This window comes from Hevea brasiliensis, chromosome 3 (genome assembly GCF_030052815.1).
Source record: "Hevea brasiliensis isolate MT/VB/25A 57/8 chromosome 3, ASM3005281v1, whole genome shotgun sequence".
NCBI lineage: Eukaryota > Viridiplantae > Streptophyta > Magnoliopsida > Malpighiales > Euphorbiaceae > Hevea > Hevea brasiliensis.
Genome location: NC_079495.1, coordinates 34,005,948 through 34,033,505, shown reverse-complemented (window position 1 = coordinate 34,033,505; position 27,558 = coordinate 34,005,948). Strand labels below are relative to the sequence as shown.

Genomic DNA, 27,558 nt, shown 5'->3' with positions numbered 1-27,558 from the left:
CAATTTTGAAAAAATTAAATAAGTAACTAAATTTAAACAAGTATTTAATCTAAATTTAAACGTTAAAGTTTTAACTTACAATTAAATTTATGAAAAGTAATGTAAATTTTTCCAACATCTACACTTATACTTAGTTTTAGCAAATAGGAAATATCTAAAAAATAAAAATTGTATTTGATGTTATTTTGTAATTAATAATTATTTCAATAAAATTAATTCTAAAAATGTTTCAAGAAGCAACAAAAAATAATTATAAATCCATTTTTTAGAAAAATAGATCAACATTAGAAAAAATACACATAAACCTATAGATTAAGCAAACTTATGCCTCAAACTATAAGTTTAACAATAAATCTAACATTAACAATAATTTTCAATAGTAAATATGCAAAAAAAAAATTCAGTAAATAATTGAATTAAATTCAAAAAAATAAAAAACACTTATATTTTTAAGAAGTTGCAAGATTGTAGAAGTTGTAGTAGAGTAGAGAATAGAGAGTGTTAAGGCCTTTTGTTTGCAAGAACAAGTAAAATTTAGAACACTCAATAGAAGGCTACTGTCTTTTGTTTGCAAAGAAGAGTAAATGAGTTGTGAAGGTGAAGAATGGAGTATTATTGGAAAGGAGAAAAGTGAGTTTCCGCAAAGGAGAGAGACTATTATTGTTCTAAATTATTCTCCACTGTTTGGACTGAAATTGGATGGTTTTGGACTAATTTTATCATGTGATCTCTGCTCCTCATCAGCCCACTAATTCTACCACATTGGTAACGGCCGTTACCATTACGTAACGAGTAATAGCCTCCGCCAGTAAATATCGACTTAAACGGTTGTTATTTGATTGCATGGGTACAAGAATTCAGAAGATCCTGATGTTGCCTTACAGCTGCAGATCTTTTACCTGCTCCCACGTGTATAGAGAGGCTAATGCAGTGGCTCACTCTTTAGCCAAATTAGCATTGTCTTTAGACTCTGATGTTATTGTGTGGATGGAGGAGGCGCCTCTCCCCATAATTGACTTTGTTGGTGCAGATGTTTTTCCCTCCTTGATTTCTTTCAATGAAGTTTCTTTAATTCTCAAAAAAAAAAAAAAGATATAAAGTACAAGATCACTAGATTTTTTTTTTTTTTTTAACTAAACAGAGCTCAAAATAATTTTTGATGTTCTTATTGCACAATATCAAATCACCTTGCTATAGAAATGATAGTCCAATGATCTAGTGCCTGCTTTAGTTTGCTTATAACTCCATTTAAAACAGATTCATGGACCTAATCTCTTCATATGTCGTTTCTTATTAAAAATCTCTGAAGTCATATCAGAAAAGCTATTTGCATTCTTTAAAAGCCTCTGCGAGCTCAAAAAAGAAAATAAAAAGGTGTATTTCAGTTCAGCGCTCATCTTTGCACAAGCATCTGCATTTCTCTTTAGGATTGCTAATCTGTAAACTGAAGTTTCTTAACTACAAAATTACAATACATATAAACCTCTGAGAGCTTAACAAAATCTTATGAAGCCTAACTGAAAAACATCTCCCTAGAAGCATTTTTGTGACTCTAAAAGGAGGACTATTTACAGAAGAGAAATGAGTGAGAATGGGAAAAAAAAATAATATAATAATAATAATAACTATAATTATCATACTATTCAAAGACTTGTCTGGGCCAAAGCCTCTTCCAGGTTGAGATTTCTTCCTCCTTGTAAAGTTTTCTAATTCCTCCATAGAATCCATCAGCTTCATTTCCTTCTTCCCTGTGCTCCTTCCTGTTTATTATGGTTCTTCTCCATCTAGAGCCGGGAGAATATTGGTTGAACTCCAATGCCACCATATCTGTCACCAACATACTTGTTTATCAGAAATTTTACCAGTAAAGATAATATTACTCGACATTCCAATGTGAAAGTTAAAGTGTCCTAAGAGGGAGTAACTTCCTTCAACTATTTTCCCAGCATGCCTAGAACAATAAAGATCTATATCAAGATTTTTCAACAGTTTGCATCCAAAAACTAGAATTTCTTTCTAGCATTGAAAATCAATCAGCTTTTAGTTATATTTTCAACATTAGGCTGTTGAATACTTAATGGGGCTTTAATCCCTACAGCATTTGTTGTTAACCTAATGAGAAAATAACGTAGGAAGTGCCCTATATACTTTGCATAGAATTAGAAGCTATTGATTCCTACGATTGTTTTTTTTTGTCTATTGAAAATTAAAAATTAAATTTCACATATATCTCAAGATTCCAGAAAACAATGGGATGAAGATAAAAAATAGCTATAATATAAGAAGATTTTCTCACCATTATATTGACAAGGACAGTGATTTTCATTCACATCACAAGCTTCCGTATGACCAACAGTAGCATACCACCAACCTGCTTAATCAAGGAAATTGAACTCAACCCTCCAAGTAAAAATCATGTTAATTTGCCAAGAATTTTTCCATGGTCGAGATTGAGAACATACCATAAGGAAATTCTTTGCTTCTTCTCCATTGAATCTCAATATGATCACCAGGTTTCAAGTCATTTAAACAGTCAGAAATGTGAAGATCATGTGCAGGAGTATCAACAGGTGGTGCTCTTAGCCTATCCCTGTGTATGCTTTCCTCTATCATTCGCCGTCCGTAAGGAGAATACCTGCGAATCAGTATCAGCAGAGGACTCTGCTTAATATATGTGATCTTCAACATCAAATTCAACCCCAATGTCTTTTCTAATTTTTACACCACACATAGGTATAAATTATTTGAAGAAAGTAATTTCCTTTATATACCTTGCCTGAAATGTGTCTGTCTTGGAATCATAACTTATTTGAGCATCATAACAGGAAAGCAAAAACCCAACATGTCCATTCTGCAACCAAAAACATAAAAACTCATTAATTTCTCAGATAAAGGTAATTTAAAAAAAGGAATAAAATCGTTAGAGAAGTGCAGAGTTACGATCAGAACTGTGCGTTTGCAGCCAATTACCTCACGGTTATAGACCTGAGCTGGGAACCAGAATTTGCCTCTTTCAAGAGAGAGATACATAGCCATGATTGAATCAACTGGTAAAGAAGTACTTGGCTTGTTTCTAGTTTCAAACTTTGGTTTAATCCAAGAAAATGACCACACAGTACCAAGAGATCTTAAGAAACCCTTTTGATTGCTTTGGTCCACAAGGCCTGGCCTCTTTCTTGAAGCTATATGACATTGCCATTCCCTAAAAGCAGCATCGCCAATTAGCCTACCCCATTTCTGCTTTAGGTGTTTCTTCCACAGATGATCACTTGTGCACCTATCCCTCAAAGAGCTGCAAACTCCTGCCATGCTACACAACCCAGATGGTGAAAGTCTCTCAAGAATGCATTCCAAGGTTAATTCAGGCAAATCCAGGAGAGAAGGACTCTCTTCCTCCGCATTTGCTGCCTGTTTTAAACCAAGATTGATCTTCTTCTGTGGCATTTTCATGGGAACTTGGTAGACACCAATAGAAAGCCAATCTTTATGAAACCACGACACAAGAAATCCTGAAAGCTGCTCCCAAAACAAAGGTGACAACAACAATCTCCACACACTATTCATTGGTGGTGGGGGTGGCTTGAAAGGGAATGACTTAAAGAAGAAAACAAAAGAAAAAAAGAAAATCAACAAGAAAAGCATTAGACGGTTAAAATTTATCAAATGGGTTTGCTTCAAAGCTAGCAAAAAAGGCCAAAGAAGAAGAAGGGGAAAGGAAAAAAGGAGCTAGCTTAGCTAACCAATTGCTATTGCCATTGAATCAATGAATCATAGAAAGAAGAGTATATAAGCAAAGTAAATATCAATTAAATTTTCATTTTGTTTTTGAACCCACCAATGAAAAGTGAGACAGATGCCAGTTTAGCAAAATCCAGACATTTATTAAACGAGCCACATTTGCAGTTGCAGACACCACAACCGACAAGCTTTGATTGTGGGTTGTTTTAACACCACAACATATCAAAAATTCAAAAAAAAAATTAAAAAAAAGGAAAGCTTCCTTCTTAAAGATTGCATTTGAAGTTAGAAGGTTTTGGCATCCACATACAGTGAAATCCTACGCCACTGGGGAAAGAACCGAATTGCGGGGCCAGTGGGGGACAGCTAGCAACTAAGGGTGGGAAATTTTTGAGAAATTCTTTAAAAAATTATAGAATAAAATCTAATCTAAAGCAAATAATAATAACCAAAGAATCGTAAGCAGTAAGAGAAACTTTTTGGTGGTTATATTTGGTGGTTAACCAAATAACTTTTAAGCTGAATTTGTTAATATGATAAAGAAAGAGAATTGATTACATTTAAATAACAATATAAAGAAATTATGAAAAAGAAAATTTTATTGTTTCACTGAATTTAATGTAACATTTAAATAACAATATAAAGAAAATGAATCTATTTATTAATTAGCTAACATAGGTTAATTAATAAGTGATTTTGATTTGTGTGCTTAAAGATTGAGAAAGAGAGATGCCCACATTTCAAAATCCATGAATTTAAGGACAAGAAGCAAAAAATGACTGAGAATACAGGTACATGTGCGGATGGGTTGGTAATAGACCACCAAATTAGGTGAGAAATTGGAACCTTTCAAGAGTTGTCAATCCAAAACTAGTAACCTACAAAATAACTTTTGATCCAAAACAAAATTGTACTCTATGAAAAAAATGTCAAAAAAAATTCAGAAAAACCCACAAAATATTTAGAAGAAGCTTGAATTTTGTGATTGACAGATGGAGTAGAGGATGAAGATGAAGTGGGACCAAGAAGTATGAAGAAAGGAGCAAAACCAAGGATCGATGGGTTGTGAATGGCAGTGAAAAGTGTAACTTTTTAATAGGTTGCCAATGTGATTTGTCACTAAGCTATAAATGTCCACCTAGAATTTGGCCCAACTCCCACCAAACTCTCACCAGTACACTCCTCACAACCACATAAAATTTATATCACCATTCATGAAATAGTGTCATAATTAAAGTATGAGAAAATGACCATATAAAACATTTTCCATGACTTCATTGGAGTCAACATTTTTATATAAAAGAAATTAAAATATATAAAATTCTTTTTATATTCTTCAAAAGAAATTAATCAATAAAAATTGCTCACATTTCTTTTTTTTTAATTATAGATTTTTTTAAAAATAATTTATTTATTAATTTATTAATATACCCATATTTAATATATATTAAAAAATAAAATTCATTAATTTTAAAAATAATTTAATAACATGAATTATTAAATTTTTAATATAACAATATCAGTAGAGGGTATGTTAAAAAAATAAATAAAATTTATTATTTTTATTATATTAATTATTTTTTAAAATTATCTAAAAATAAAAGTAAGTTTAAATTTTATCGGACGAAAAGAGTATTGTACTCACAATATCTATAGAGATATAAATTCAAAGAGATTCAAAACTGAAATTCAAGAAAATACCATAAAAAATGAATAATGAAATTATTCTGAGATCTTGACCCAAGCATAGTGTAGTAGTTTTAAATATATGTAAATGTAAAAGGCACTATAGTTTTTTATCAAGTTGCCGAGTGTGCGATGAGTACCCCATTTCTATCAAAAGAAAATAAATAAATAATGGAATTAACCAACTTTGTGCCTTATCGTAGTATATGATGGTTCCAATGCCATCACGTATCGCCATGAGCCATGTTGAAGCCAAGGGGTCATTATGCCTCCTGAAATTTTGAAAACTTTCAAAAATTTAATGTTAATTTTTTAAAAAAATTTATATTTTTATATTAAATTTTGATGGGTTTGAAGCTTTGAGGGTTTTAAAAAGGTTTTAAAAGGATTTAATGATAATTTTATAAAAATGAAAGCTCTAAATTTTTTATTAAAAGAGTTACACTAACAGTAAATACAAATCATCATACTAAAAAAAAATTCAAATCGTTATTATTTATTGGCCACCGTACTCTTCATCAATTTTATTTTATCATTTTCTGATGCAATAAATTCATAATTACGATTTTATTTCTTAAAATTTAAATTATTAGATAATATCATTAAAAGAAAGTCTAACATAAATTTATTATATTTTTTCATCAATTTAAAATATTAATAGTTTTATTCTTGTTATCTCATTACTATTTTAAATTTTTTTTATTATTAAAATGTCTTTATACTCAAGTTAGAATTAAATCATGTCATTTATTTTATTAAATTTATAATTTTAACTAAATTTACTTTTCGTAATTTTTTTTATTTTGTTTAATCTATAATTTTAACTGAATTGACTTTTTATAATTATTTTTTATAAAAAATTAGAGATAAATTAGATAAATTTTTTAATGTTAAGCTATTAATATATTTTAGGTTTAACAATTTATGATATTAACAATTTATGATATTTTTAAATTAATAGTAATTCTATTTAATTTTTAGTAAATTAATTTTATTAAAAAAAATTAAAATATTTATTCTTATTATTATATTTATTAAATATTTTTATTTTATAATTATAAAACAATTTTATCACTTAACAAATCTCTTAAATTAATATTTAAATAAATAATTTATTAATCAATTATATATTTTAATTGAATCCGAAGTTTAATTTTTGGCTCCATCACTGCGTATCGTTTTTCTCCCTGTAGGTTTTGTGGCTATTAGCCTATGACAGTCTACAAATTCCTTTCATTTGTTGTTTTCCATTATTAATATTAAAACCATTATGATTCTGATTTTCTTTTTATTTAGTGGATACTAAAGAATGCTTAATATGCACGACACGTACATTTCCATTAATTTAATTACTAGATGCATAGGATAAATCGATGGTTTTTATTTTTTATTTTTTTCTGTAGGGCACTGAAATTATTAAAAAGAAAATGATTATTAAAATTTAAAATTTTATTTTCTTCAATTATTAGATAAATATTAAATTATTAAATCTTCAAGCTTGATTGGCTTGTTGAACAAGGGATATGATAATGTTAAAGTTGATTAGCTTTTTGCAAATCTTCAATAGCTAGCTTGTTGTTGAGCTCCTTGGAATTTGATTCACATTAGTGACCACCAAGTGCTTCTTTAAATATGAGGTTATATTTATGCCAAGCAAGCAACCCTATTGATAAGGTACAAAGGGAATTAATTTTGACTTTTTGTATTATGACTAAGGCCTGTATGCCCTCAATTTAGATTGGTTAGTAAGGCTTCAAAAGAGAGAATCTTTCATCTTAGGAACCTAATCCATCAAATAAGTGCATTTGTCATTTTCCTTTTTGAAAAAATAAATGAAGGAATATAGTTAGGGATATAAATCCATTTTTTAAAAAATTAAAATAATTACCGTATCTTTGTCCATATTTCTCATATGATTTATTTTCAATAACATAAAATAGGTTTTAAATAGAAGAAATTGTGATAATTCAAAATTTTCTTAAATTATGAAAAAATGAAATTGGGAATTTTTATGAATTAGATAGGTAGATATGTTAATGTGGGGAAATTTTAACCTATATCTATTTAATTATGGATTTAAAGCACATCATGGATAGTAGAAAACACATAAAAAAATTGGTGTAATTCAAGTATTTGTATTTTAAATTTATGATGAGTCAAGTTTAGGTAAATTTTTACTGTAACTTTTACATAGATTTAAATTATGCAAATTTTAATTTAATAAAAAAAATTAATTTTAATGACTAATTTTATTAATTTATCTCTAAACTTTTCTTATAAATTTAAGAATAATAATTTTGCAAATATTTAAAATTAATTTTACCACCAACTATGAAAACAAATTAAATATTAAAGCTAAAATCTAAGTTTTTACGACATAAAAATTCATTTTTATTTATTAAAAAAAGAAATCTAATTTTTTATAAGTTTCGTCATTTGATGAATTCAATTGTTTTAATTAATTTTATTGTTAAAATTGAAAGTAGTATAAAAGATCGAGATCAAATTGATAAAATTAACATTTTTTATTAAACTTAAAAAACTTAGAAAAATTTTTATTTTTTTAGTCATTTAGTCTATTTTTATCTTTATAGAGTCAAAATTTATAAGTAGTATTTATTATAACAATTAAAAATCATTATTATAAAATATTTATTAATTTAAAAATATTTTTATATGTATTTAAACTTTAGGTTTTAATGAGTCCCTGCTTTGGATTAAGCGGCAAATTAACAAGGGACATAATATAATTTTTAAAATTTTGGCTCTTTTTATTTAATCTTGTGTCGACTCTGAGTATGATTACATATTTATGTTTAATTAACTTAATTTATACAATATTTCCTGCCGAATAATATGTAGTTAATTTATTTATATATTCATTTTATTAATAAAAAATAAATATTAATTATATTATGGTATTGACATACATAATGAGACTTTTTTTATTTATTTAATAGATTAAATGGATAACCGTATATCTTTATTTGACATTATTGTTTATGTTTTCGTGAGGTCAATTTTATGTGAGGTCAATTTTATATGAGAACGAATCTTATAATATTAAATTAAATATTTATATTAAAATATATATAAAATTAATTAAATTGTGAATAAAGAGTATATGAATTTAAATGTAAATATTTGATGTAATGATTGATAAATTCGTTATCATATGAGCTCAATCTTACAATAGCCACTCTCTTTTGTTAGTATCTCATATAATAACGATGGTTAGAGATAAGTATTTAGTTAATTAAAGTGAATCAAATTGAATTTTTAATGAATCAAACTGAATTTTTAATCGATTCTAAAAATATTAATCAAACTGAAATAAAATTCAGAAAAAAAAACTTATTTTAACAAAAATTGAAAATATTCGATCGGTTATAACAAAAAAAGTAAAATATATATTTTATATTATTAGTTAATTAATAAAAAATTAATAAAAATATATTTGTAATCATTTTTATTTGTAAAAAATAATAAATATAATTTAAAGTTTATAAGAGAATATTTATAAGTTAAATATTATTATAAAATTACAAAAATAATAATTATAAATAATATATTATTAATAAAATTATAATTAATATATTAATTAATAGAAATTAGATTGTTTTGGTTAGTTTAATTACTAAATAAAAATAACTGATTTGATAATTGAAAATTAAAATTCTTTTATAATTATTAATAAAAAATAAAGTCAAAATAAACTTATTCCATTGAATTTTATTGATTCAATTCAATTATTTAATTATAATTGAATAATACATACCCTAATGGCTACAGTGCCGACACGTTGAATGTTGGAATGGGCTGTGTTGTACCGCCCAAAATGCGATCGTGTTGTGTCATTGGCCTTGGATAGTTTGTGCCATGCCCCTATCAGGAAATGGATAAGGATGCAGGGGACGTTATGCTCCCTGATGAACAAGGGATGTTATGCTCCCTGAGGATGCTTGCTCCCCAATTAGATATGAAAAGATTATTTGTGTTGTACAATAGATTCCCCTAAAATATATATAAAAATAATAATAATAAGTCATTTCCATGAATTTATGTAATTATTTGTCGGTGATTTAGCTAATAGGTTGCATCATATTGGACTATACGGAATTAACTTGCTATTAAATTATATTTAACCTCATTTAATTTAGTATTAAAAATATATCATTTGACAGACTCAGATTTAAGTCATCACTCCTCTAATCTCCTTAATAAAAAACTTATTGTTAAACTATATATATATATATGATTGCATGAATAATGTAATATTATATTAGTATTTGTCCTTATTGTGCTTTTTTTTTTTTTTATCTCAAAAACTCACTTTCTCAACTAATAGTGTGCAGGAATTATGATATTGGTTGATATTATAGTTAGTAGAGCTCCCAATTCTTTAGCCTCCATCGTTCAAATAAAACGAGTTTCACTTGATATGTATATGAATATTCTATATAAGGTGATTATTATGCGATATTTAGTCTGATTTAATTTAATAATTAAAAGTATATTATTCAAGTTAAATTTAAATTTTATTTTTTTAATTTTCATTATTAAACAAAAAAAAAAAAAATCATTGACGTGCATGATAACGAGTAATGTAGCGCTTCTCCAAGTGTACATGAGAATTATTAAATTGAAAATATTATTCTAGATTTAATAATATATGTGATTATAAAAGAGCTATTGTATATAATATTGTGTTAAATTAATGTTGTTAAGGCTTATTAAAAGATCTGAGGGCCTTAAATCTACTCAAGAATTAATGTGGATTTCACTTTGAAATTAAGTTGTGATAAAATAAAAAAAGTGAAACACGTAATCTGAATTTTGCATGAAACACACATAACATTTTCATCTTTAATTACATCTCATTAATACCTGAATTATGTAAAAAAACAACTATTAAACTCTTGAAATTATAAAAGTATAATGATTCTTAAATTTTATAAAATGTAACAAAAAATCAAAGCGTATGTAAATTACAAAATTTATGGTTGATTTGATTTTCTTAATTAGTTTTAGTTAGATTGAAAATCTTTAAAAAGTGAGAGAGAAAGCATTTTTTAAATATTTAATATTTTGGACCACTTGATCAATACTTAATTAATGGATTACTAATATTAAATAGGAGATGGTTAGAAAGGGAAGAAGAGAAGAGATCCCTTAATGGGGAGTTTGTAAAAAATAATAATAATAATTTATTTTTTTTTTTAATTCATAAAATCAATTTGATTTTGATGTACAAATCTTGTGATTCACTAAGAAACCACAAACTCAAGTGACCACCATCTACTAGTATCAGAAACCCACCATTACATGATATGGAATTGGTGTGATGTCAACATTATTGAATGGAATCCACAAAGGAGGATAAAGAAACAAGAAAAAGGAGGGCCAGAAATGAAATGTTTCCTTTGAAGACAGTTAAGTGGAGCTTTAACATCAATCAATGACATTCAAATAACCTTTACAAAAAATAAATAATAATAATTTGTAAAGGTTTGGATATATGTTGAAGCAATGAGGTTTGCACTTTGGGATCATGTGGGTTTTTTTTTTTTTTTTTCTCATAATCATATGTGCAATGTAGGGGAGAACAGGTTTAATTCCTATATATTCTTTAAAAAAAAATTATTAATTAATTTTAATTTAAAATTTCACAATTTTAATATTGATTTCACAACCACTAAATTAAAAATTATTATGCAAATAACTTTTGCAAAATTAATTATTTGATTCAATTTTTTTAAAAAAAAAATCTTTTTTTATATTTTTCTATTGTAAACATTTAAACTTCATTTCCACCATTATAAAGTTTTATTATTTTGCCCTTAAATAGAATCAATGTTTAATTTCAAACACCAATTTTATTTTTTAACTTTTAAAAAGACAAGAAGAAATTCAAACTTGTAATGTTGTCCTTCTATTTTCTTTCGTTGAGGCAAAACATATGTGCATTTGAATCAGAGATAAGAACAGATCATTGTTTAATAATTTTTTAAAATAAGAAGAATATAAAAATGCACTATACATTCGGTTCAATCCTTTCACATTTAAAGACAAATAAAAAATAATTATTTTAGCATATATCATAAGGCTTTATTTATTAAATTAGAGATTGTAAATTTTGATCTCATCCTTTAAATCCATTTAATTTATAGTGACTCGTAATTTATTTCGTTTATATAAAATTTAAAATATTCAAATTTCAATATTTTATAAAATTAAAATTTTAATTTAGATTTCTATCGAGGAACATAAAATTCCATTATAAATTTTAACGGTCAAATTTAACTCTAATCTGTCCAATTTAAAGCAACTCTTAATTTGTTTTAATACACATAAATTTTAAATAATTTAAATCTATATGATTTTAAAAAATATATATTAAAGTATCAATTAAGAGTCAAATTGGTTTGTTTGAGTTAATTTAATTATTTAAATTTTATTCAAAGATAAATTAATAAAAATTAATTAAGTTGATAAAAATTAATTATTTTAATTTAAAATAATTCATATTTTATAAATTAATTTAAATTTAATTTAAAATTATTTTTAAAGAATAATTTAATAAATAATTTAAATTAATTTAAAATTTAAAATAACTAGGGATGAAAGAGTTGAGAAAAGACAAAACCAGAATCAAAACCCTAATTTATTTGTGTTATGCTTATGTTGGATTCCATTCGGCTTCCACAAAAATTTATGATAAAGCCCTTCTGAAGGGGGCCCAAAAATGGAGAGAATAATGCCTTTGTGAGTAGAAGAATAAGGAAGATGATTTTTTATTTTTTTTAATCAAGTAGTATTTAGTATGAATAAATTTTATAAAATTTTATAGAATTAATTTGTGAATTTAAAATTTTAGTATTATTAATTAAAAATTCTTTCAGAATTTTAAATAATCAACTCCATAAATTTAGTATGACTAAATAAAATTTCATTAAAATTAATAGAATTAATAAATGAATTGTAAATTTAAAATCATATATATTTCAAATGACAAAATTATTTTTTATTATATATTATTTTATTTTATTTTAATTATTTTAAAAATAAAATTTATTTCATTTAAAATAAATTCTATATTTAACATAAAATATATCAAATAAAAAAATTAATTTATAAATGAATTCTATACAAATAAAATGAATTTTACTGTAGAATTGAACTAAATAGGGTCATAGTACGCAGTCTAATTTATTTTATATAATTATTGTATGTAGAATGAATAGATTTTAATTAGCCTATTGCCTGATCAAGTGCTACAATATAATGTTAAATCACACGGAAATTTTAATTGATGAAAAATTAGGATAAATAACATTTTTTTTTGCCAAAATTGATTAAAAAAAAAAAGTTAAAGTGTAACTTGATATATAAGTTCATTTGCTTTCAAGAATCAAATTCAACAGAAATAAAATATTTGCTTATGATATTTAAGGAATGTGTTAGCTTAAATTTCAAATTTACACTTTTTAATATATGTTATTAATAATTATCAAAAATCCTTTCAATATTTGAATTTGGATTGTGCATATCAAAAATTTATTAGTTACAATCATATATTTTCTTCTAGCTAATATTATGAAGTTAAATTATTTTTTATTAATTTAATAATAATAAGAAATAATTATTAAAATAATTTTTTAAGTAAATCACAAGTATCTTCAAACCTACTGAGCTAAACTTAATTCTGCTCGTGCCGAGATTTTTTCTATTCACAAGAATGGAATACCCGACCTTGCTTAAGAAATACAGAGTCTTTTATTACTCGTACCAATCCCATTGGGAATAATTTTAATAATACTGCTTGAATAAATTATAAATTTTATCATGAGAACAATAATAACTAAGTTTTGATTTCAAACTATTAGAGTCAAATATATGAGTTATTCTATTTAAAGCTAATTTTGAATCAATATCTAAAAATTATAACTCTTTAAATAGATTGATTAATTAATATTTTCTAAAATTCCTTTTTAATTAGTATATAATACAATAACTACATTATATTCTTAATAACAATTTAATATATAAAAAATCAACTATGATTTTTCATTCATAATTGCCTAAATTTAAAATATAGGAAAATTATCTTTTTATATTAGATTTTATTACTTAAAAAAAATCTTTAAACAAATAAAGAATAACTCTACTTTGTATTATAAATTCACAAATATGTAAAGTATGTCCCTCACTCCATTTATTTTCAAAAGCAACTTTATGCTAAAAGTTGCTGAGGTGAGCAAAACTTTGTTTGCATTTCCTCCAAACCAAAATGAATGAAGCATAAACAAAGTTGCTTTTGCCTATAGCAATCCATATCCTCCTTTCTTTCACCAATAATTTACACACACATGTGTGTATATATAATTGCAAAATGATATTGATAGAATAAATAAATCAATAAGTTAATATTCAAATATTTATTTAATAATTAAAAAATTAAAAATTAAAATCATGTGCATATAATTACACAATGATATTAATATGATAATTGAGTTAATGGTGCATCAAATACCCTGTAAAAAAAGTTAGAGATAAGTTCTGAAATTATTACGACTCGATTTCACGAGCCGGACTAGTATTAAGACCTGAATCGGTATAAAAGCTCTTGAGGCCAGTAATAAGTCTTATTATTTCCAAATTCATGACCAGAGCTAAAAACTGAGGCCCATTTTCTAAATAAAATAAAATAAAATAAAATATTATATTTTTATTCAGGTTGGCTTGATTGGACGTCGGATGAAGCCAAAATCACGCTAGAAAAATTCTGCCTGTGTGCGTGTGCCGTTCTCTCTCATCCCTCCTTATCGTCGCTTCTAATGGTGCTGTCGCTAGGCTGGTGGAGATGGGGGTAGGGGGGGATGTTTCTACTGATTGTTCCTTTTTAAAAAAAAAAAAAAATTCTAGGAATGATTCTAGACGCTAGAAAAATTTTAATTCTTTTCTTTCTTTTATTTTTTTCATAATAATAATAATAATAATAATAACATACAATAAATAATAATAATACAATTTACAAATGAAATAATAATAATAATAATAATAATAATAATAATAATGATGTAAAAATAATATTCATCTAACAAAAATATCATTGTGAAAATATAAATTTTAAAATAATAAATAAATTATTAATAAATTATTAACTTAATAAAAGAAAATATTTATTAAAAAATTTAGGTTGTTACAGAAATCTTACATCTTTTATAATGTACAAATTCTTAAAGATTCGTTTTTTAAAGGATTTTTCTAAAATAAATTTTCTAAAAATAAAATAAGTGAATTGAATTTTCACATAATTATATAATTTTTTATTTTTTTAAATAATTTTTTAAAAATAAAATAAATTCTTTTTTTTTTAAATTAGAAGAATTAAATTCTGCTACTTATATGTTTTCAAATCAAATTCTGTTATTTATATGTTTTCAAATATAAGAAAAAAAGAAGAAATTAATTAATTGAATTTTTATAAATTTTTAGTTTCAAATAAAATAAGTGTAAAAAAAGGATATATTAATTTCTACATTTATTATATGTAAAATAATTAGTAGTAAAAATGATAATTAACTTTATAAGAAGGGATAATATATATATATATATATATATATATATATATATATATATATATATATATATATACACACACACGCACACTGTTGTCAAGCCAAAATGATGAAATGCCATTTTCTCAAAGAAATCCCACCATTATTGGGGCAGAAATAGCTGATGTCATTATTGGTCTGCCTCTGAATCAAATCGCTGGAAAGGAGGAAATATTTATCTTTTTGTGCTAAACATGGTGGGAGAATTTAGAGGGATTTTTTTTTTTTTTTATCGAAACAGAGATTATTATTATTATTTAACCGAGAGAGATTGATTCATTGGTGTAAAGGTTTACATGGTTACAACAGTAAACTTACCTAACTTCTACGCCCAAACCCAAACAAGAGGGCCCAAACCCACTAAAAGAAAGTAGTAAATTATCAAGTGGTTGATCCAGCACCAAAGCTGGAAAAGTTTAAGGACACGGCTGCACTCATGATGAGCGACATCAACAGAGCATAAAACATGGATTACCCAGCAGAAGCACCACCAATTGCCAAAGGAAGATGAACAATACAAAGGAAGCACAACACAAGAAGTTCAGAAGACCAACAAAAACTAAACATACAATTTAAAGGGAAATTATATCTCTTACAAACGAAATTAAAATGAATAGTCAATTATGACTTGAATTTTTTAGGTAAGTGCTCAAGTCTTATTAAATTTTATACGCAGTTTCATTTAGAATTTGTCTATTGTCATTTTATAAATAAGCTCATTTTAGTGTGTGTGTGTGTGTGTATATATATATATATATATATATATATATATATATATATATATATATATATATAAACTTTTTATTATAATTTATATATAATTAAAGGTTAAAATTAATATATTATAATAAATTTTTATATCACAACTCGATTTGCTGGTTTATGGCCAATATTAGAATTCGAGTTGACATAAAGTTTTAAAGCCCGTAAAAAAATCTAATTGTTATAAATCCACACCCAAGCCCAATAAGAAAGCTCAATACCGATAAATCAAATGGGTAGAGTTGGACTATATTTTAAGCAATCTAGCATGTAAGGGCATAAAAACACATGCAATTGGGAGTTAAGCTCAGCATACAAAGCAACATGCATCTCAAGAACGCTAGTATGTGGATCTCACCAATACAAGCATGCAATATAATCCACAATAAGGGGAGCTTAACTTATCCATGACATCAACAGTATCATAATTAGAGGATTTAACCTATAATTGTACATATTGGTATAACCATCATATCTCATAAATTGAGGAGACTAGATTGACACTCATGTGATTATAAATATATCAACACATTTTATATTCTAAACATAAAATATTAGTGTCATTGCAGAGCTTCTAAAGATTAGTAACTATATACATGCACATTATAGACTACTAAGCTAAAACTTAGCTTGCAAAAGGCAGCAATGACTACAAGAAAAAAAAAAAGTGTTCCTCTATGACCTAGAAAAATAAAAAAAAGTTGAACTTGAACGAGTGTTTGACTTACAGAGTTTGATATTGAACATGTAAATAGCTTATATAGCTATTGTTAGATTTATGATCCAAAATTCTAGTTGATTTGGAAGACTCTTTTCTAATTTGAGTTGGAGAAATATTCCTCAATAGGATGGAGAAATATTTCTTATGTAAAGTAGAACTCTTATTTTAGTGTTATTCCTAAATTGAGTGGGACTCCTAATTATATTAGGATTAAGGAAATTAACACTATAAATAGGAGAATGATGAAAAGGTTATTTAACTTCATCCATAGAGAGTGACTTTGCCTATGGAGAGTGGCTTTACCTATGGAGAAGGATTGTCGCCCATTGTAGAAAGGGGTTTAGGTATGTCCAATTTTAATTGATCTCAATTGATCCCTCATTATTGTTTAGAGATAAAGTAATAGGTAGGAATGATAGGATTTGAAATCGTGACATTTTGTGCCCAAAAACGTTCTACCAAGCTGCGTTACATCCTTTTCAATTGGTTTACATTGTTATTGTAAAGAATATCCATTTTGTTTTCCACATACTTATTTCATTTTCTCCATCTTAAGTGTAATTGGGTTAATAGGTAGTGTAGTTTTGATCTTGTAATTGATGGTTATTATTGTTGATAGTAAAATATGGCATACCCACGGATGTAACTCTATATTGAAAGGGTGAATCACATAAATATTAGCGTTTTGTATGTTTACTTTATTTATTTATTTATTTATTTTTTATAGTTTACATGCTTCTGTGGTGCACAACAGCTATCTAGCATCCAATACAGTCTTGATAATGGAGTGCACAAATCGTCATGTCATAGCAAATAATCAAATAATATGCACAAAGGAGTTGTTTGGAACTCACATTCGCAATCGACAATGCAAAGCATGCATATTTTCTTATCTCAACCACTGAATCCATATTGCTAACCGAAGAGCAAGTTCAGTTATGTCATGACCCAATCCCATGGACCGAACTGACACTAGAATTTGGGCTAATATAAAACTTCTGAAGCCTGTAATAAGCTTTACTATTCCCAAATCCATAATCAAACCCAACTCAACACCCAACATATAGAAATAAAATATTATTAAACATTATAAAATATTAAAACAAATTAGGGAGTGTTACTCAAACTAATGTACAACCTAACAATTTGGATAGCTTGGCTCAACCTTAATAACCAATATCCATTTAATCTCAATTTTCCTTATTAATTAATACAAATATTCATTAGTGCCATAGCAGAGTTCTAAATGAAATAAAATAAATAAATAAAAACAATAAAACTAACTAACTAAATAATACCACAACCTACAAAAAAAAAAAAATGCAGATTGGACTATAAAAGAAAAATGCTCTTTCTGAGTTTAGATATTGATTATAGTTATAATTTCTATAAGTATCTATTTCTAGTGCAGTCCTATAAGTGAGAATGCGACAAACAAACAAATCATCCTGTCCTTACATGAGAGGATAAATTTGAGCTATACACGCACACTTAATACATATTGGGAGCCAATCTCTATATCCTGACTCTCTAAAATCCAATAGTTTCTCTTATTCCATATTGCAAGAGTCAGCGTTAATATAACGCACGTACCTTCCTCACCCATCCATGTATACATATATATATAAGTGAACGCATGAACATGCCTGAAAAATATAAATAATACTGAAATTATAAAAATAATTAATATCCAACTCACAAAGTTGATGACCTGACTATAGTTGGTATGACTAGAAGGAAGAAGATGGGCGGCCTCGATCACCTATAAAGACACATTCACCTCTGTCAAATGATTGACAAAATAATTTAATTAAAGAAACAAGAATTTAATCCTAGGCGTAACTAGACCTAACCCCTCGCAAGAAAACTAAACATTGGCCTTAGGCCTACAACAACAATCACAATGCTCATCCGGGGCCTATAAGAAACCTATAGAGGTCCAATTCTCCAATTTCCAACTTGAGTCACTAATTCCTCTACAATTTTAATAATTATTTTTGGTTCTCCAAAAATTATGAAAATATTTCTTGAGGTCCTCTATATCGTCTTTGTATTAATTAAATTTATTTTACTTAATTTCATTTAGCCATGAATATTTTATAACTTAATAAGCTAACCTAAAATTAGGTAAAAATTACACAATTTGAGTTTCGGTTTACCTTTGTCTATTCTACTACTTGCAATGCATTCAAAATGTCAGGCTAGGATTGATTATAGACATGACCACCTTCTGGGACAAGTCGTCGAGCATTCAAATCATGTCGAACACTTGGTCCCAAGTGCTGTTGAGCTATCAGCAATCCAATTGTGCCTAAACAAAACCCATAAAATGTTAATAATTATCATAGAGTTATATTTAATTTATAGGAATAAAAAATGCTTGAAAATCTCACCATTCGATCTACGTCATCCAATGATTGCCTTTTCTAAATGGTGTTCAATTGGAACAAGCTTGGTCTCATCTTGAAGGTTCGACATGCTGAGCTCAACAGTGGTATTGGTTCGCCGATCTGACAATCAGATCATTAGGAAAATGGTTGGAAAGCCATTGCCATGCCCATTTTCTCTCTGCTTTTTCACTAATCGACTCTCCTTCCTTCAGCCACCATTTAAGGTGACGTTCATTAGGAATGAAAGCTAGCATCGAGAGGTCATCCAACACTGGATTGCGTTGGAATCACGCTCGCAAGTTGTTCTTTCTATGCACGTATCAAGGGAGAAACACTATTGATTTTTCACCGTTGTTGGCTACTCTTGCCAGAGAATGGGTGGCCTACATCACCTTTGGTGGGGAAGCTTGCTGGCTATTGTCAACGGCTGCTGGGTTGCCGATGGTAGAGATAAAAGGAAAGAAAATGAGTGATGAGGAAGGAAGAGATAGAAAATGTGGGAAGGGGGGGGGGGGGGTGTACTTGTTGTTTCAAAAATCTTGTTTTTCTTTTCTATACTTTACTTTACTTTTAATTAAACATTAAGTCCTTGAACTTTTCTAGCTTCTTCAACTAAGTCCTTTTTATTCAATCTAGTCTAATTCTATCTTAATTCATGTAACTCATGTTTTAATAATAATAATAATAATAATAATAATAATAATAATAATAATAATAATAATTTTTTACAATTCGTATAAAACTAATATTATTTCAAATAATATAACAACATATTCAAATTATATAATACTAATTATTATTTATTCAACAACTAAATCATTGTATACATACTTAATAAAATAATCTTTAATTCATATAAGTAACTCATTTTCAACAACACCAACATTTAATTTAATATAATAATGATAAAATTTAAATAAAATCTTTAAATTACAATAATAACAAAAAATAATATCAAAATTCATAAAATTTATATTTTTGAAATTCAGGTTATTTCAAGTTAATGGTCACTCAAATCCAAGTCCTAGTCTTGGTCAGAGTGCAAGCTTAGTCAATGATCTACCTACTGTATACACATAATCTTGATGGGAAAGCAAGCACAATCAACAATCTAACCAAAAAATATATATGAAAAAAAAAAAACTAAATAAGTCCTTGTACCTTTAGTCAAAGGCCAAATAAATACAAAATTAAGTTTGGAGCCATATAAAGACTGAACTATTTAATTAAGGCCAAACAAGTCATTAACAAGTAAAATATTATTTTTTACAAAAAAATAATTTTTAATTTTTAAATATTAAAAATTATTTATTTTTTAATTAAAATAAAATTTAAGAAAAAAAAAGAAATTGAAGAATGTGATGAACAAAAATTATTTGATATTAAAAGTATGATTTTTAATATTTTATTACTAAAAAAATAAGAGAAAATAATATTTCATTTTTTTAGCAAAAAATTAGGCTATTTCGCTTTAATTAAAAAGTTTTGCCCTTATTTAGCTCAAAATTTAATTTTAGATTTATTTATCCATCGATTAAAAGTACAGGGTCTTATTTGATCTTTTTTCCAAATATATATAATCCTAGCTGGAAAGCAAGTTCAATTAATGGTCTATCACATGATAGGAGTTCTAAACTATTCCCAAGGCCCATAGCATAACAAAAATTACGTAAATCATTTCATGTAGCACTTTCACCCATAGCATATATAACAATTAATGCGTTAATCATTTCATGTCACTATATATGTTACTACAATATAAGTATAAAAATGCATGAACATGGCATGATATCAAATAATATTGATGCTAAATGCATGTTTGACGCTAGCACACAAACTGGCAATCTCATAACTCACTGATCCAACAGGGAGAAGAGAGAAGGTAGACTTGGATCACCTAAACACATATACCAGACAATCATCAATAACAAACAAAAGCAAGCTTAACGAAAACAATTAACCATCCTACAATTATAATAAAAATTCAATAGAGTTTCTCTTATACTTGAGACCTAACCTCTTGTAAAGAAATAAAATTTATATAATATTCAATAAACCAATTCCTCGGGCCACAACATGCATCAAAATGCTCTCAATTTATTTTATTTAATCTCTGTTCATAAAATCCAGTTCAGTGCCTAAACTCTTCTATGTTTAAAAATATTCATAAAGTCCTCATTTATATCTAATTGTTATTCCTTGTAGTCCTTAAAAATATTTTATGACTTATGTAAATTATTTTACTTTACCAAACTTGTCCTATCAAAGCAATTAAACACTTGAACTAAAATGCCAAAACATGAACTTGGAGTTTGGGTTTTCCTTTGCAAAAACCACACTATCTAAAATGCATTTCAATGCCTAAAAATTTAGGAAATACTTGTAATATTAGACATCTTCTAAGGTCGATATGAAGCCTTATGCATCCAAGTAGAAAATGTACTCTTGGGAGCCTTTTGAATTTCACCGACCTGAAAGTAGCTACAGGAAGCCCATGAAGTGCATATTCGTAGCTGTTTATGCAAGAAGTCCTACAATGGTCTCGGATCATTTATACAACAGACGGTTTAATCGGAATCTCATCAAAAAGTCTTAAATGCCTAAACTTTTGAACTCAATTTGCACAAATTAGGCAATGACAATAGTTTTTGCTTGTTTAAAAATTTTCCTCAAAGTCAAATAAGTCTAAAGGACCTGAAATCCAACCTCATCGTGGCTTGAATTGCCGTGAATCCAATGCATTCAATTTCAACCAACTCTTAAGTTGCGATGAAACTCCCAAAATTTTGCTGAATAAAGGCGTTAGGGAGGACTCTTGGTATTTGAGGGGTACTTGCCGAAGCTCATGGTGAGGTTGGCTAGTGGTTAAGGGCTATTGGGAGGCTGTTGGGAGGGGTGAGAGAAAGAAAAGATAGAAAGTAAAGGGGAGATGGGGAGTGTTTGTGGGAGGGAGATGGCATCGAGGGGAAGGAAAGAAATTGGACGGCTAAATCTATAATTTCACATTTAGTTATTGAAAAATTATAACTTAGTCCCTTACCTAAAACTTCTATTCCAAGAGGTCCAAAACCTTTACAACTAGGTCCATTTTCCCATATTCTCTTTTGCTTTTGCCCCATTGTTTTTCCTCTCTATTCTCCCCACTAGAGAGTATTTAAATGCCGTGCAAAACAATTTATTTACTCATTTAAAATATTAAAATGCAAAAATAGGTGGTGATAGAACTTAATTTAAAAAAAATAATTAAATCAATAGAAATATTAGATATCAAAAATAAATTCTCATAAATTCATATTAAAAATTCACAATAAAATACATTAAAATTTAAATTTTTGGAACGTTACATTTTATTTTTAAAACTAAATGAATAAGTTTAATAATTTAAACCTTATTACATAGGTGTGAAAATGTAATTCATTATGATTAATTCAGTTATTTATGAATAAATTGTATAGGGTATTAAGCGTGTATAAACTATAAAGAGTTAAATACTACAACTAATTTCTTAAAGAACATAAATTACATATGTCATAATAAGTAATAAAATAAATTAAAGTGATTAGATGAATTATATATAATATTATGAATAATCATAAAACAAAAATTATGAATCATATAATTATAAAATTAAATGTATAAGTATAATATATAACTATATAAAAAATATAAAATTTATGGCATATAAAAAAATAAATTTATGATCATTATTATTTATAATTATTATGATTTATATAGTTGAATTTGTATATATAGTGAAAGAAAAATGCACCAAAAGAAGCCGTAAGGTGCAAAGTTGGCAATTTTAAAATTTTATTACCCTAGGTTTCATACAATATATAAACTCTTTGTACTATTGCAAAACCACATAGGTTTGGTCATATTCAATTACTAACAAGCCTAATTAGCTATTTGGAAACAAAATGCCCAAATTACTAAAGTTAGGGTTTTAGAGAAAAACTCACCCAACAAGGCGCAGAATCAAATTCTAATCACCTAATCTGGGGAGTGAAGCCACCAAATGTTGGCTCTCTAGCTTGTCCACACAAGCTCTTGATCAAAGCTCCCTTGATGAAGTAAAAACCCTTTTCTTGATCTTCCAATGATTCAGCCAAGATGGAAGATGGAGAAGGCTTATTTTCTTTTAGGGTTATTCTTATGGAAGAGATGAGAAACTATTTCTCAAACTTAATTCAAGTGAATTGAATTAACACTTAATCCCTTGAATCAAGCAAGGTAGGAAGAAAAGAATTTCTTACCTAAGGAGGAAGGAGAATTCGGCCAAAGTGTGTGGAGGAAAAAGATAAGATTTTGTCTGCTTTTTCCTTTTCTTTTATTAACATGATTTTCTTAATTAAAATTAAATGGACAAGTGTCAAACAATCATTCAACCCTTAAATGTGTTTTCTCTATCTCATTGGTACACTTGTAATAACTTAATCTTAATTAAGAAAATTAATCTTTGATTAATTAGTATTCTAAATACTAATTAACTAACTAATTAACCGTTAATTAATTATGATTTTTTCTCCCATTTTTTACCAAGTCAAATGGTCAAAATTGTCAAAGTTTAAAATGTCAAACTCTTCAAATTTTGACTAAGTGCATTTCTTCCATATGCTTGATAATTCAAGTTTATATTTAAACACTTTAAATATTAACTTGAACACTTTCATAGGTAAATTTAGTTTCAAGTCATACTAGGGACTTTGCAATCTAATTGCAAACTAAATTTATTAATTCAATTAATTAATTAACTATTTAATTAATTAATCAAATTAGTCTTACTTTGATTAAGTTGTTCTTATGTATGTGACTTACTAGGTTCATTACTAATTGGTAATGAGAATAATATTAACTCTTTAATATTATTGAAACCATTTCAAACTTAAAATGAAATTCCCTTTTTATTTAAGTTCTCATAAGTTATAGTTGACATGTAGCATAATGTGCTATGACTACCCAATTAGTTATGATTTGATTCCTCAATTTATGAACCTTGATCATACATACCATGCACTAAAATCTCTTTGTTACAAAATTTCAATCCCAACTAGAGTCATGATTTCATGTCAAACTCTTTTGCTTGGAATCATATGTCCTCTTTTAATTCTAATTCTTGATTAATAAGACTTTCTTGTCAGAAACTCTTTTCTGATTAACTCTATTTGTCCTGGCCAGGAACTTGAATTCATCAAGAACAATTAAATGGATATAAGATTTTATCCCTATTTACTTAGGATAATGGATTCTATCTTGACTAACATCTATCTTCATATACAACTAGTTGGAGCTAACACATGTCTATATATCCATACATAATATAAGTATGAAAGCAGTATCAAACTCAAACCACCTATATACAAGATAATTGTGTTATCTCGGGTCAAGGGATTATATGTACTATTATGATCTAGATGACTTTGTATTGACAAGAGTAAACTCCATGTACAAGCTATCTTGTGTCACTAGTTCAGCCTACTTATCTTATGAGTGCCCACCATGTTTGTTATATAGCATGAGACTCACTATTCCATCTCATTAGTATCTCATACTAATCATGGAAACAAAATATGGATTTTGGGATGATATTTATGCTTCACTCATGATAAGGACTTCCTTGCTTCAATCCAAACAAATTAAACTTTGCACGTATCATGTTCATGATTTGAATTGAATTAGTGGAATTTGTCAAGGTAGTGGAGTTTATTATGAAACAAAATAATATGTTGGACTTAGGCATATTCCTGCTTAAGTTTTTTTTTTTTTCCTCTAAATGTGATATTTGTGAAATTTAACCATATATACTTGTGTGTGTGTGTGTGTGTGTGTGTATTAAGTTAATGCATATTACATATTCTTTCATGTAATTAATAATTCATTAATTAATTAATATTCGTCCTTTTCTGTCAACAGTTGGAGCTAAATGTGGCTTTTGCATGCCCTTATGTGTAACCATTTTAGAAACAGGAGTTTTATCTCATTTTTGCAACTGTTTAATGTTGTGCTCCATATGAACAACTTTCCTTTTCGTCTATAGAAGAGTTGTTTTTTTCTTACATTTGAGTGTTTGGCTTGAGACATTGAACTACTGAGAAAATGGTTAAGTTCATTGCATGCAATTGTTGTCCATGATTTGCCATTATTATAAATTCACACTTTTATTAAAGCTATTTATTTTCAAGGCTAATTTTGAGTAATATTTCCATTGGACTATTTTTTAACAATATGCTTTGCTGAAATCTAGATGTTAACTTTACTGGAGATGGACTAGTTCCTTGATGTTATATATATATATATAGGTCTTGAGGAGTCAGCTGCACCGATTTTGCAGATGCAACCACGTGGTAATGCATATGCTGCTTCAATTTATGATGTAAAATATGTTAGGTTCATTTCACAGCATGAAATAGACTTTATAACAAATAACAAAAGCGCTTTAAAACTATTGTTTATTTCATAATTGACTTTGCTTAGTTGCTCCTTAAAATAAGGAGATAAGGAATATGAAATTTTGATTTTAATGTTTTTCACTTCCAAGTGGCTAAGCAAGTCATGTCATCAAGGCTAAATATATAAGTCATCTAAGTTTTAGTTCTTTGTCACATTACCTGTTGCAACCATATAATGTATTCTAGAAAATTTGTATTCTCTTGAACTTAGTCATAGGACTAATATAATAAATGTTGCTATTAATTTTCTTTACTATGGTGCAATGAATATAACCGAATATGGATTTTGGGATGATATTTATGCTTCACTTATGATAAGGACTTCCTTGCTTTAGTCCAAACAAATTGAACTTTACACCTATCACGTTCATGATTGGAATTGAATTAGTGGAATTTGTCAAGATAGTGGTATTTGCCATGAAGCAAAATAATATGTTGGACTTGGGCACATTCCTACTTAAGTTTTTTTTTTTTCCCTCTAAATGTGATATTTGTGAAATTTAACCATATATACTTTTGTGCGTGTGTGTGTGTGTCTATATATATATATATATATATATATATATATATATATATATATATATATATATATATATTCATATTAAATTAATGTATATTACATATTCTTTAAAGTTAATTTTACATAAATGCACTAACTTATATATTGCAGTGACTAAAGTAATAGGAAATGGCCCATTAGCTTAAGTTTAAATGTCATGGGTTATATAAATGGAATTATTAATTATTATATAAATCCATATTGCTTGCTTAATTGTTAGATTTATTTGTTTTTTGATGACTTTTTAATTTTACTTAAAGTTGATTGCTTATTTCAATATGCACAGAAATGGCTTGTTTTGGTATGTCACTACAAAGGAAGAGACAAGTGCAACAACTCTATTTCATGATTATCATGATTTACATTGTTATAGTTACTTATATGGAGTGGTATTTTATGTGTATGCATAGACCTAGACTAGAAAATAGAAAAATGATTAAAAAAATGAATAGATTAGCTAATTTAAATGTCATAATTAGAGAGAGTGATGTTGCATGAAAGAATGAAATCCATATGAAAAGGCATACTTTTTATGTTCTTTGTGAGATGCTAAGAGATATTGGAGGATTGAAACGAACTCGAAATATGGAGCTGGAGGAGATAGTTACAATGTTTTTATACACATTAGCTCACCATAAAAAGAATAGAACAAATGCTAATTATTTTATTAGGAGTGGGGAAACTGTGTGCAACAACATCAATTCACCCTAAAAGGTATTCACATAAATTTCAAAATTTATTTGTGTGTGAAATTGCCTCCATGCATACCTAGGAATCCGGCCACTAAAGGTTAGAGGACCAAATTGAATTAGTTAATAAGTTAAGGAGCAAACAAAAGATTGGAGGACTAACTTGAATAAATTTTAAAGTTTTAGGGAAAGATTAGAAATAATAGAAAACACCTCATGGACCAATGGGTAAAGAATGAAGAACCAATAGTTAAAAGCTAATAAAAATATCCTTATCTTCTTCTCCCATTTCGGTTGGCCATTCTCATCCTTCTCCCTCTTTTCTTTTGTTTTCTTTCAATAGCTCAAATTCTCTCAAATTTGAAGAGGGAATCCTAAGCAAAAACCCTAGATTAACCCATTTTTGGAGGCTTAAGCAAAGGGAGCAAGAGACTAGCTGAATCAAGCTTAAAGAACCATAAGTCCTTAAAGGGTTTGGTGGTGATTTGAAGGAAAAAGGAAGAGGGGGGGGGGGGGGGGTGTTGTTCCGCTGGCAGCATCTAGTTCACAACTAAAAACTTTGATGAATATCCTAAAACTTTGTAGTTTCGTGCCCGACTAATTCCCCTGTTAAGTTGGTGCTTGAAGGTAAAATTTTTTATTGCTTAAATTTGGAATATTGACCTAACAGTTTCCAGACGCAGGACAATCAATTTTAAAAATTCATATTTTGTACTACAGAACTCCAAATAGTGTAATTCTTAAACCTTTAGAAAGCTTAATGAATGCCCTGAAACTCTGTAGTTATAGCCAAGAATTGATTTTGTCGGCCACATAGTGATATTTTTACATTTCCTATTACTGCTTTAGATGTGATTGATGTCTAGAGCAAATTGTACATTTTTGTTCATAACTTGAGATATAGACCTGATTTTGATATGATTCAAATTCGAGATTCAAATAGA

General features: G+C 27.3%; 1 protein-coding gene and 1 long non-coding RNA gene across 4 annotated transcripts; both read right to left on the bottom strand.

Annotated features, from left to right (window-relative positions):
• Positions 1-1,398: 1,398 nt before the first annotated feature.
• LOC131178669 (F-box protein At2g26850-like) lies at positions 1,399-4,024 on the bottom strand. 2 transcript variants are annotated; one of them, XM_058143992.1, is made up of 5 exons: positions 2,971-4,024; positions 2,772-2,851; positions 2,463-2,635; positions 2,297-2,374; positions 1,399-1,827 (listed from the first exon to the last, which is right to left on the bottom strand). In XM_058143992.1, the coding sequence occupies exons 1-5, from the start codon at positions 3,640-3,642 to the stop codon at positions 1,640-1,642; spliced, it is 1,191 nt and encodes a 396-aa protein (XP_057999975.1). In that variant the 5' UTR covers positions 3,643-4,024; the 3' UTR covers positions 1,399-1,639. The 2 variants fall into 2 exon arrangements, with proteins under 2 accessions (XP_057999975.1, XP_057999976.1); XM_058143993.1 differs by having other exon boundaries at positions 2,297-2,371; positions 2,971-4,018.
• A 13,771-nt stretch (positions 4,025-17,795) lies between these two features.
• On the bottom strand, positions 17,796-21,875 carry LOC110653689 (uncharacterized). Of its 2 annotated transcripts, none has more exons than XR_009147603.1 (4): positions 21,624-21,875; positions 18,921-19,347; positions 18,687-18,838; positions 17,796-18,289 (listed from the first exon to the last, which is right to left on the bottom strand). It is a non-coding gene; the product is annotated as an uncharacterized LOC110653689 (long non-coding RNA). The 2 variants fall into 2 exon arrangements; XR_002494604.2 differs by having other exon boundaries at positions 17,799-18,289; positions 18,921-19,344.
• Between the last annotated feature and the right edge of the window lie 5,683 nt (positions 21,876-27,558).